Here is a 13,001-nt window from a genome sequence, read left to right as displayed (position 1 = left end):
GCTGGTTATTCAGAGAAATCTGCTTAAGAAGAGATAGCGCCTGTTACAAGCTAAGCTTGGTGACAGATAAAGAATTATATGGACTTGATACACATGCACACATTACTACCTGATACTACATTTACCATCTTATACTTCAGAATGGTGTTGTGTAATTGTTTTCCCTATTTCAAATGAGTCTGATATTTTTGTTTGTCCGTTTGCTCCAACATATTGTTCAATTAAATTATTCCTTTTAAAAAACTTCACAACCCAGTTTAATATCAGTCAGAATTACCTTAATTTCTTGTAAGAATCCCCTCAAACAAAAAAATCCCTGCATGCAGCCTAATTGGACTGAACCATTTGTAGTTTTGTCTGAGGGGAGGTGGAATAGTTGTTGAACAATTATTTCCTTGTCTTTTCCTTTTCTTATTGTACCCATGGGTTTACACAGATTGTTATTTGTGAATATGTTATATGAGACCATATGTATATCAAACTCTTCATTGAGAATTAATCATTATTTTTGGACAAATCCTTTTTTGATTTATGAACATAGCCCATCAGGGAAGGCTTTAAGACTGCGTCGACCATTCTGGCTACCGAGGGAATTGTCGGCAGTCATTATCACAGCTGTGTACTGAGCCTGCCCCAATCCTTTGTTCCTCCGGCTCCACCTTGGTCCTCCAAGCCTGCCCTGGTCCTCTGTTCCTCCAGCTCCACCTTGGTCCTCCAAGCCTGCCCTGGTTCTCTGTTCCTCCGGCTCCACCTTGATCTTCCAAGCCTGACTTGGTCCTTCGTTCCTTCAGCTCCACCTTTGTCCTCTGAGCCTGCCCTGGTCCTCTGTTCCTCCGGCTCCACCATGGTCCTCCGAGCCTTCCCTGGTCCCCTGTTCCTTTGGCTCCACCTTGGTCCCCCGAGCCTGTCTTGGTCCTCTGTTCCTTCGGCTCCACCTTCGTCCTCTGATCCTGCCCTGGTCCTCTGTTCCTCCAGCTTCACCTTGGCCCTCTGAGCCTGCCCTGGTCCCCTATTCCTTCGGCTCCACTTTGGTCCTCTGAGCCTGCCCTGGTCCCCTGTTCCTTCGGCTCCACCTTGGTCCCCCGAGCCTGTCTTGGTCCTCTGTTCCTCCGGCTCCACCTTGGTACTCAGAGCCTGCCCTAGTCCTCTGTTCCTCCGGCTCCACCTTGATCCTCCAAGCCTGACTTGGTCCTCTGTTCCTCCAGCTTCACCTTGGCCCTCTGAGCCTGCTCTGGTCCCCTGTTCCTTCGGCTCCACCTTGGTCCTCCGAGCCTGCCTTGGTCCTCTGTCCCTCCGGCTCCACCTTGGTCCTCCAAGCCTGCCCTGGTTCTCTGTTCCTCCGGCTCCACCTTGATCCTCCAAGCCTGACTTGGTCCTTCGTTCCTTCAGCTCCACGTTTGTCCTCCGAGCCTGCCCTGGTCATCTGTTCCTCCGGCTCCACCTTGATCCTCCAAACCTGACTTGGTCCTTCGTTCCTTTAGCTCCACCTTTGTCCTCTGAGCCTGCCCTGGTCATCTGTTCCTCCGGCTCCACCTTGGTCCTCCGAGCCTTCCCTGGTCCTCCGTTCCTCCGGCTCCACCTTGATCCTCCAAGCCTGCCCTGGTCCTCTGTTCCTCCAGCTTCACCTTGGCCCTCTGAGCCTGCCCTGGTCCCCTATTCCTTTGGCTCTACTTTGGTCCTCTGAGCCTGCCCTGGTCCTCTGTTCTTCCGGCTCCATCTTGGTCCTCCGAGCCTGTCTTGGTCCTCTGTTCCTCCGGCTCCACCTTGGTCCTCAGTGCCTGCCCTAGTCCTCTGTTCCTCCGGCTCCACCTTGATCCTCCAAGCCTGCCCTGGTCCTCTGTTCCTTCAACTCCACTTTGGTCCTCTGAGCCTGCCCTGATCCTCTGTTCTTCCGGCTCCATCTTGGTCCTCCGAGCCTGTCTTGGTCCTCTGTTCCTCCGGCTCCACCTTGATCCTCCAAGCCTGACTTGGTCCTCTGTTCCTCCGGCTCCTCCTTGATCCTCCAAGCCTGACTTGGTCCTCTGTTCCTCCAGCTTCATCTTGGCCCTCTGAGCCTGCCCTGGTCCCCTATTCCTTCGGCTCCACTTAGGTCCTCCGAGCCTGTCTTGGTCATCTGGCCCTTCGGCTCCACCTTGGTCCTCCGAGCCTGCTCTAGTCCTCTGTTCCTCCGGCATGTTCCCTACCTCCACTGGCCCCACTGTGGTTCCTCCCTCTGCCAGCTCCACCGTGATCATCTCCTCTATTGGGGGTCATGTCTTGTTTGTGTTTTTTTCTAGCTCTTTGAGTTTAGTTTCTTTACCTGTATTTAGTCCCGGTGCCCTTGGCTACTATTGTTAAGGTAATACAGAACACTTCTTTCTGCAAAAACTTAAGAATAAACCACAAGTGCATGAAAACGTAAATGACTGTAAGTGATGTAAATTTGTAACTCTTTAAACTTGAACTTTAATATAATACCATGTTCTTACCAGGCGCAACAGGTAAGTTTACAACAACATGCTGAGAAAATTATTTAAATATGACCTTTTGATTCTGTTTGCAGCATACCTTACTACTCTAATGCTGACTACAGATGATGACGTATGGATTGGTCTTAATGATGTCAATAACGAGATGAGGTTTTTGTGGACTGATGGTAACAGTGTCAGCTACACAAACTGGGCTAAGGGTCAACCTTCATCAGTCCCAGATAGCCCTTCCAGGATGTATGGCTACTTTGATTCAGAGGCAGGTATTCACACCATATTGCTGACAAAGGCTATCTAGTATCTATAAAGATGACCAGACCCATCAGAGTTTCTCTTTTGAGATGAGATGTTTATGCCAGACATACAAAACATTCCTAAAATTATCCAAATCTGACCAAAAATAATACAGTTTTTCTTGTGAAGCACACTTTTCTTTGTTGCATAAAAACGCCTCTTAGAAATCACTTGACTGAACATTTAGATGTCTAACAGTTGTTCTACGTATGACCCGACAGAGGGAATCTGACACAAGCAAATCTGGCCGAAAATTATATTTTTTAGTTGTTTACCTGACATTTTTGGCAAAAAAAAAAAAAAAATCATTAAAAATCAGGAAGACGAAAAATAGAATTTTAACTGTCTTTATATAAGGTTTTCTGACCACAAGACACGCGACACATGAAAGACAGCACATTGAAACAAGAACTTATACCAAAGTCCCTTTAAAGTCTGCGTGAACCGGAAGTTGCAAACGACTTTTCTCAAGTGTTGTGACGCATTTCCGAGTGAAACGGAATATTGAAAAGAGGGCAGGGTTTTACTTTAGCGCTCCTCCTCTCCATCTCTCACCCATAGCAGAGTAACGGTTTGAGGGAAGTGGTTAAGCGATTAACCAAGCCGTCAAGCCTATGTCTTCAGAAAAAGACCCCTTCCAGACCCGGAAGTAACTTTTCAGACTTTGATTAAAGATAACTTCGGCAAACTGTTTTTTTCCGTGTATTAACTTGCACGGATTAATTGTTCACCACAAGACTAGTAATATCCGCTAACAAAGTAAATAGGGTCAATTTTGATTTCATGCCGACTTTAAGGCATGTTATTTCTCTCAGTGGCCATCTTTGAAACACCTCTCGGGCAGCTGTTTCAGTAATGTTCGGGTTAGGGTTAGGGTTGAATGAGGAAACAATTCTCACAAAGATGTTCACCAAACTTATGATTAAATTTCATATTCTCCAATGGAATCTGACAACTGTTTCGTAAATGTTGTTTCTAAACGCTCAAATCATGACAAAGAAACAGACCCAGAAACCACCCAAAAAACTAATATCGTTGTTTGACTGCTGCTAATAAACTCTGTACACACTCTGTAATTTCTTTTCAAACATATACGGCTCTATCACAGTGCTTGCCATCTCCAGTATCAAAACACACGACGGCTGTAAAGGAGAGCGTAGATACAGTGCGATGATGTTAGCCAATCACAGCAGGGGGCGATTACTTCAGTTTCTGAAGAAGCCGCGCCCATTGAGATTGAAGAGAGTGAAAATAAGAATGGGAAACTATTATTTTTTATTTTTTTTATTTTTTTTACAAATGTGGACTTTTGTTGGTGCAAAACACTTTGGAAACTTTATAAACATAATTTTAAAATCTGAAACTGTATTTTATGACCCTTTTAAACCGGCCTGTAAGCAGTATTAACAGCAATAGACGAACCCAGTGAATGTGAACTTATATCTTCTACAAAGTAATCTTGGAACAGTTACCTCATATAATTACAGTAGCAATTCACGTAGGCTGTGTTCCCCTTCAGGAACTACCGCTGCGTGGAATCGCAGTGGGGGAACCGCCCCCAGCGTAGCGCGTCTGAATCATGAATGAAATCAGTCAATGGAGATAGAGTACACGCGAGTGACGTCATCGACCAGGAAGCTATAAATATCCCTTGAATACACAAGCCGTCAGCTTTCTCACTTCAGCAAAGCGCTCTGTGTGTGTGTTTGAAATCTTTCGATTGTGTGTTTGTCTGTTGCTAGACAGGAGTTTTCACTATATCTATATATATATATATATTTATAAAAAAACCAATATGAGTGTGACGAGCGAGCAGCAGTACAGAAAGTGTGTTCCCCCCTGTACTCGATATATCACAGGTGGGGATTCACATGAACTGTGTGTTGCTTGTTTGGGAGTGCAGCATGCCCAGTCAGCTCTCGAGGGGGCTGATTGCGAGCATTGCGAGCGTTTCCCACTAAGAACCCTGCGCTCGCGGCGATCGCTCTTCGAGGAGAGTGGTTGCTGCGAGCTCCCCAGGGCTCGGGTCCCGCTTCTGTTGAGGCAGAGCGGCGGCGCTTGTCCTGGGGTTCGCAGATGGATCTCACCGGCGAAGTTGAGACGGGCCGCGCCCTATCTCAGCTATCTCCGGCGGGATCCAGTGCCTCTCGCCCGGCTCTGGAAGCACGCGCTGCGGCCGTTACTTCTGCCCGGGTGGAGGCACGTGATGTTCAAAAACTTAGATTATCCCGTTCTGAGGAGCTGGATGTCATAAGTTTTACATCAGAAGATACTGACTCGTCACTCCAGCATACTGCTGAATTAGGGCTGATGGATGTATTATCTCGTGCTGTTGAAAAGCTCAGCATCGAGTGGCATACTGACAGGCAGGAGTCTAGAATTAAAAGCAAACTTGATGATAGATTTCTGTCTGCACGACTTCAGCCTTCTCGCCGGTGCTTACCTTTCTTCCCAGATCTTCACACTGAGGTGTCAAAGACCTGGGATAGACCAGTTTCTAGTAAGATTTATACCAAACAATCTAATGCTTATGGAAACATTTTTGGGGCAAAATCTTCAGGTTATGTGACGATGCCGAAGGCGGAGGAGACGCTCGCGAGCTATCTCTCTCCTGCTTCGTCTTCTTCACTTAAAGCACCGGCCCTTCCCTTTAGTCCACTAAAAAATACTTCTGCACTAGTGGGGAAGGCTTACTCGGCTGCGGGGCAGGCGGCTGCATGTTTGCATACTATGGCCATTTTGCAGGCTTATCAGGCCGACCTGCTTAAAGATGCGTGTGAGGGGGGTAAAATTTCTGAGGAAATGGTTAACGAGCTCAGGCAGACTGCTGATCTCATTCTCCGTGCCATCAAGGAGACCGCTAAATCTATCGGCCAGTGTGCTCAGACCAGTCGTTCCCTGCCGGTGCGCCGTTACAGGGCACTGTGTCTGTCACTCAGGATGTTCAGGGGCCGAGGCCCGGGTAATACCCGCCGGAAGAGACTTGAGTTCATCTCCCTTAAGGGTGCCCTGTCTCTCCAGGCGTCCTCAGGGGCCCATTCTACTAACCCTGCCAAAACAGGGCGTAGAAGGGTCCGGCGAGTGCTTTCCTGAGGGACGCTCGCCGCCTCTAAGGAGGGTTCTAGAGTGTTCAGACCAGTCGTTCCCTGCCGTTACAGGGCACTGTGTCTGTCACTCAGAGTGTTCAACCAGAGGCCAGCCCCGAGAGGCTGGTACCCTTAGTAGAATGTCTGGTAGAGTGGAAAGACCTTCCATATGTGTCTCGTGGGGTCCTGCAAACGATCGAAAGAGGTTACGCCATACAATTCAGGTCTCGTCCGCCTCGGTTCAGAGGGGTCCTTCCCACTGTGGTGGGCCCCGAGCAGGCTCTGGTAATGAAACAGGAGGTTATGACTCTCCTTCAAAGAGGAGTTATAGAGCGGGTTCCTCCTCCCAGCAGGGAGTCAGGCTATTACAGCCGGTTCTTCAGTGTTCCAAAGAAAGACGGGGGGTTGCGTCCGATTCTAGATCTGCGTATTTTAAATCGCACTATAGGGAGTCTCAAGTTCAAGATGCTTACTCTCAAACAGATCGTGTCACAAATCAGGTCCAAGGACTGGTTTGTCACGATAGGCCTAAAGGACGCCTACTTCCATGTATCTTTTCTTCCACAACAAGCGGTTCGGCATCGAGATGTCGTGCTCGCTCACATCAAGAGCTTGGGGTTGATACTGAACACCAAGGAGAGTGTGCTTTCTCCAGCACAGAGAACCACTCTCGGTGTGGTGTGGGATTCGACAACGATGCAGGCACGGTTGTCACCTGCTCGTGTTGCTTTGATTCTCGCCGCAGTCAATCAGTTCAAGCTAGGCCAGCTACTCACTGTAAAACAGTTCCAGAAACTGTTAGGTCTCATGGCGGCAGCGTCCAACGGGATTCCTTTTGGCCTGCTGCACATGAGACCGTTGCAGTGGTGGCTCAGAACCAAGGGATTCTCCCCGAGGGGAAATCCGCTCCGCACGATCTTGAGTTCACGACGCTGTCTTCGCGCCCTGATCGTGTGGAACGATCCTTGGTTTCTGTCCCAAGGTCCTGTGTTGGGAGCTCCTCGTCGTCGCGTAATGCTAACGACAGATGCTTCTCTCACGGGTTGGTGGGTGATCATGAGTGGTCGCCCAGTTCAGGGTCTGTGGCAGGACCATCATCTCCTATGGCACATAAACTGTCTAGAAATATTGGCAGTGTTTCAGGCTCTGAAACACTTCCTCCCAGACCTAAGGAGCCACCATGTCTTCGTCTGGATAGACAACACTTTGGTGGTCTCATATATAAACCATCAGGGGGGTCTGCGGTTGCGACCTCTATGCTATTTAGCCAGTCAGATCCTTCTATGGTCCCAGGGGAAACTTCTGCCTCTGAGAGCGATTCTTCTCCCGGGGTATCTAAATCAGGGGGCGGACATCCTGTCGAGGCAGGGGCCGAGGCCCGGGGAATGGAGACTTCACCCCGAGGTGGTGGAGCTCCTCTGGGAGCACTTTGGTTGTGCCGAGGTACACCTCTTTGCTCCCCGAGAGACATCACATTGTCTTCTGTGGTTCTCTCTCAGCCATCCAGCCCTGCTGGGGTTGGACGCTATGGTACAGGCGTGGCCGAGGTTTCGCCTGTACGCTCTTCCCCCGATTGCTCTGCTCCCAGGAGTTCTGGAGAGGGTTCGCCGGGACGGAGTCAAGCTACTCCTGATAGCCCCGTTCTGGCCGGCCCGAGTATGGTTTTCGGACCTGGTGTCCCTTCTCGACGTCTCTCCCCTGGAGATACCGATCAGGAAGGACCTTTTATCTCAGGCGAGCGGTGCCATCTTTCACCCTCGCCCAGAAATGTGGAAGCTGTGGGCTTGGCCTCTGAGGGGGCCCAGCTCATAGATCTTGGTCTCTCGACTGAGGTCGTTGAGACCATCCTCCAGTCCAGAGCTCCCGCCACAAGGAGGCTTTATGCCGCGAGGTGGAAACTTTTCACCTCCTGGTGTAGTGAGCGCCAGCAGGACCCAGTTAACTGCCCGGTTGGTACAGTGCTGGAGTTCCTGCAGGATCGTCTTTCTACAGGGTTATCCCACTCCACACTGAAGGTGTACGTGGCGGCCCTAGCTGCTTACCACGCCCCTTCGAGTAGAGGTTCTCTCGGGAGACACCCACTTGTATCTCGCTTCCTTCGTGGCACCTTGAGGCTGAGGCCAGCAGTACGCACGAGGGTACCATCATGGGACTTGGCCATTGTTTTGGAGGGCCTCTCCTTAGCTCCTTTCGAGCCCCTTGAAGAAGTTTCTGAGAAGTTCCTTACTTTAAAAACTATTTTCCTGCTTGCTATTTCGTCTCTCAAAAGGATTGGAGACATTCAAGCACTTTCGGTTGCTCCCTCGTGCCTGGAATTTTCACCTGGTATGGCTAAGGCTTTTCTCTATCCGAGGCCAGGCTATGTTCCTAAGGTTCCAACTACTCCAGTTAGACCTGTCATTCTGCAGGCTTTTTGTCCTCCTCCGTTTCTGACGTCGGACCAGGAGAAACTTTATCTACTCTGCCCTGTTAGGGCCTTAGATGCGTATGTCCACAGAGCTGCCCTGTGGAGGAAATCTGAACAGCTGTTTGTTTGTTTTGGGTCACCTAACAAGGGGTGCCCTGCATCTAAGCAAAGGATTAGCAAGTGGGTGGTCGAGGCCATCTCACTTGCTTATGAGTCGGAAGGTCAGCCTTCACCTTTGGCTGTACGGGCTCACTCCACCCGGAGTATGGCTGCTTCTAAAGCTCTCCTTTCAGGAGTGTCTCTTCAGGACGTCTGTGATGCGGCAGGCTGGTCCTCACCGCATACTTTCGTCAGATTTTATAGTCTTGACTTTGGCTCCACTCCCGGGGCTCAGGTTCTCTCGTCAGTTTGTGCTCCCTAATGCACACACTACGGGGTTTTTGGTCGTATGGGGACGTGGTTATTGCGTTCCCCACTGCGATTCCACGCAGCGGTAGTTCCTGAAGGGGAACGTCCCGGGTTACGTATGTAACCCTAGTTCCCCGAAGGAACGGACGCTGCGTGTCCTGCCATACTTCCTGCATCCCCTGGATCGCTTGCTTCAGTGACTTTAAGCTGGCGGCTTGTGTATTCAAGGGATATTTATAGCTTCCTGGTCGATGACGTCACTCGCGTGTACTCTATCTCCATTGACTGATTTCATTCATGATTCAGACGCGCTACGCTGGGGGCGGTTCCCCCACTGCGATTCCACGCAGCGTCCGTTCCTTCGGGGAACTAGGGTTACATACGTAACCCGGGACGTTTGTTTGGTTGTTTTTTCTTGAGTTAATTTATCTGAACTCTGTTCCATCCAGAACTGTGACTGTGTCGTCATGCTTAGAAACCCAGAAAAGATGACAGGTGCGTGGAAAGTGGAAGTCTGCGGAGATAAACGAGGTTTCGTCTGCAAGAGGACAACAGGTTAGAGGGGAACATCCGTCAATACACTGATTTTGGTTGACTACATCACAAATGCACTGGTCACAGCTCAAGCTAATCTCTGCAGTATCATGTTATCACACACATCAGTAAATGTTAAACCATGTCAATGCTCATTGCACCTAATGTTGAGACCTGTATTTAACCCTGGTGTTGTAGACGCTCAGCTGCCTCGTCCTGTGACCACAGTAACGCCACAACATTTTTTCACACTGGGAAATGATTCATACAAGGTGCAGATGATGAAGATGAGCTGGGATGAAGCGAGGAGACAGTGTAAAGCAGATGATGCTGACCTGGCCAGTGTGCTTGACTCCATCAGCCAGGCTTACACCATCCTCAGAGTCAGCAAACTGAAGGAGCCGCTGTGGATCGGCCTCAACAGCAACCTGGTACTCAATCACATTTCAAATCTGTGTGCACAAAGTAGGAAAAAAAGAAGAAGCTCAATATGATATACTACAGCATGTGTGTGAGTGTGTCACATGGGTTTTGCCAAATGATAAATATTTCCTAGATCAATATTCTTGTGGATCAGAATTCCGCTCGAAAAAGAGCCTCATCCCTTGCCGTCACGGGAATTACCGGGGCAGACATACCAACAAAATGAATAATTATGCCCCCCAAAATAAGATAAAGAGGACAAAAATGTCCATGTTATGAGTTTTTGTTTTTAATATTTATATCAGGACATATATAGTATTTTCCCGAAAAGCAGCCCGATTGCCAATGTTGCCTCCAAATTGCAAAGGCCACATAAAACTGTGTTCAAGTACAATACAATCTGGTAATCAGAATTGAATTACTCATTCATTTCTGAATAGATTCCTTTTGGATTACTAATTACTATTATTATTTTGATTTCTGAATGGATAACTTTTGGATTACTAATTACTATTACTATTTTGATTTCTGAATTGATTACTTTTGGATTACTAATTACTATTACTATTTTGATTTCTGAATTGATTACTTTTGGATTACTAATTACTGGTATTATTTTGATTTCTGAATTGATTACTTTTGGATTACTAATTACGATAACTATTTTGATAATGGCACCAAAGAGAATCCAATGCTTTAGCCGCGTCCCTCCTTTCGTGTCTAGTGAACATTGTTTTGGTAGTTGGTGACTTGTAAAGTAGATTATTCGTCTACCTGACACAGCCTTATTAATTATACAGGGCTCATTCGACTCAAGTTGATTATGACAATTGGTCACTTTGAACAACCCAAGTAGTAAGATATTTGACAAAGATGCTTGTCATCATCCAGCTGAGTTCACTTCTCATCCAATAGTGTCAATAATATTGTTGAATATTAACTAAGCAAGCTAAAAGGCGAGAGTGGCGAGGTGACAGAAATGGAGGGGAATATAACATTAAGAAATCCCAAAGTTGGAGGATTGGTTTAGGATTGAGGATTAGGGTTAATAATTTGTTTGTTTGACAGAAAATTTTGTTCCAGGACCAATAAAAGATGTTGACAAAAATGACAAAATCATGTTCACCGCTAGAATGCTAAGACGATGAATGAAATGAAATTTGTTTGCCTCAGACAAGTGGTCGTTACCGCTGGGTGGACAACTGGCTTCTGAGATACAGCAAATGGGCAACAGGAGAGCCCAAAAACAATTTAGCGTGTGTATATATTGATACGGATGGCGACTGGAAAACGACTACATGCAACAACACATATTATTCCCTGTGCAAGCGATCCCCAGGTATTTCATTCAAAATTCTGCATGCCATAAATATCTAGATTTTCTTGCATAATTATACTTGAGAACTTGCTTTTGTGACCATTTCCTTCGCATAGTTAGCTCAAATATAGAAAATACCAAATCATTTACTTTATACCATGGTCTGTCTGAATACTCTATTCTGATTGGCTGGAAGGTGCGCATAATAACTAGGGTTGGGTCTCGTTTAAATTTTATTTAATTCTGATTCTGATTTCGATTCTGCTAATCAATTCTGATTCTGATCAATTCCTAATTTCGATTCCAATAAGGTAAAAAAAAATAATACTTTGATATCATTCACATTTAATCTTATTGTAAAACATTTAATTGTAGCGGAAGATCATGCATGTGGTTTAAAAATACCATAGAAAAACAACTAGCCTAACTAATGTAAATTTCAAGCATTATTAAAGACAAGTAAACACTTAGTAATTAAAACATTAGCGATCGCAACAAACAGATACAACTGAACAAAGATACAATCAAAATAAAGTGTAACCTCTAGTATTCTATTCCTGACCTGGAGTATTCTATTCCTGACCTGGAGTATTCTATTCCTGACCTGGAGTATTCTATTCCTGACCTGGAGTATTCTATTCCTGACCTGGAGTATTCTATTCTTGACTTCGAGTATTCTATTCCTGACCTGGAGTATTCTATTCCTGACCTCGAGTATTCTATTCCTGACCTCGAAGTATTCTATTCCTGACCTCGAGTATTCTATTCCTGACCTCGAGTATTCTATTCCTGACCTCGAGTATTCTATTCCTGACCTCGAGTATTCTATTCCTGACCTCGAGGATTCTATTCCTGACCTCGAGTATTCTATTCCTGACCTCGAGTATTAGATTCCAGACCTCGAGTATTAGATTCCTGACCTCGAGTATTCTATTCCTGACCTCGAAGTATTCTATTCCTGACCTCGAGTATTCTATTCCTGACCTCGAGTATTCTATTCCTGACCTCGAGTATTCTATTCCTGACCTCGAGTATTCTATTCCTGACCTCGAGTATTCTATTCCTGACCTCGAGGATTCTATTCCTGACCTCGAGTATTCTATTCCTGACCTGGAGTATTCTATTCTTGACCTCGAGTATTCTATTCCTGACCTGGAGTATTCTATTCCTGACCTCGAGTATTCTATTCCTGACCTCGAAGTATTCTATTCCTGACCTCGAGTATTCTATTCCTGACCTCGAGTATTCTATTCCTGACCTCGAGTATTCTATTCCTGACCTCGAGGATTCTATTCCTGACCTCGAGTATTCTATTCCTGACCTCGAGTATTAGATTCCAGACCTCGAGTATTAGATTCCTGACCTCGAGTATTCTATTCCTGACCTCGAAGTATTCTATTCCTGACCTCGAGTATTCTATTCCTGACCTCGAGTATTCTATTCCTGACCTCGAGTATTCTATTCCTGACCTCGAGTATTCGATTCCAGACCTCGAGTATTAGATTCCTGACCTCGAGTATTCTATTCCTGACCTCGAGTATTCTATTCCTGACCTCGAGTATTCTATTCCTGACCTCGAGTATTCTATTCCTGACCTCGAGTATTCGATTCCAGACCTCGAGTATTAGATTCCTGACCTCGAGTATTCTATTCCTGACCTCGAGTATTCTATTCCTGACCTCGAGTATTCTATTCCTGACCTCGAGTATTCTATTCCTGACCTCGAGTATTCTATTCCTGACCTCGAGTATTCGATTCCTGACCTCGAGTATTCTATTCCTGACCTCGAGTATTCGATTCCAGACCTCGAGTATTAGATTCCTGACCTCGAGTATTAGATTCCAGACCTCGAGTATTAGATTCCTGACCATGAGTATTCTATTCCTGACCTCGAAGTATTCTATTCCTGACCTCGAGTATTCTATTCCTGACCTCGAGTATTCTATTCCTGACCTCGAGTATTCGATTCCAGACCTCGAGTATTAGATTCCTGACCTCGAGTATTCTATTCCTGACCTCGAGTATTCTATTCCTGACCTCGAGTATTCTATTCCTGACCTCGA

General features: G+C 46.6%; 1 protein-coding gene across 1 annotated transcript in view; it reads left to right on the top strand.

Annotated features, from left to right (window-relative positions):
• The window catches only part of mrc1a (mannose receptor, C type 1a), a 51,864-nt gene that overhangs the window by 20,850 nt on the left and 18,013 nt on the right, over nt 1-13,001 (top strand). Inside the window, exons 22-25 of the mRNA XM_079605213.1 lie at nt 2,543-2,727; nt 9,113-9,218; nt 9,396-9,628; nt 10,794-10,959. Of these exons, the coding sequence (XP_079461339.1) occupies nt 2,543-2,727; nt 9,113-9,218; nt 9,396-9,628; nt 10,794-10,959 (690 nt within the window). The remainder of the gene's footprint in view (nt 1-2,542; nt 2,728-9,112; nt 9,219-9,395; nt 9,629-10,793; nt 10,960-13,001) is intronic.

Source organism: Phoxinus phoxinus (assembly GCF_949152265.1).
Source record: "Phoxinus phoxinus genome assembly, chromosome: 2".
Taxonomy (NCBI): Eukaryota; Metazoa; Chordata; class Actinopteri; order Cypriniformes; family Leuciscidae; genus Phoxinus; species Phoxinus phoxinus.
The sequence above is the reverse complement of the archived record's forward strand: the minus strand, read 5'-3'. Positions and strand labels throughout refer to the sequence as shown.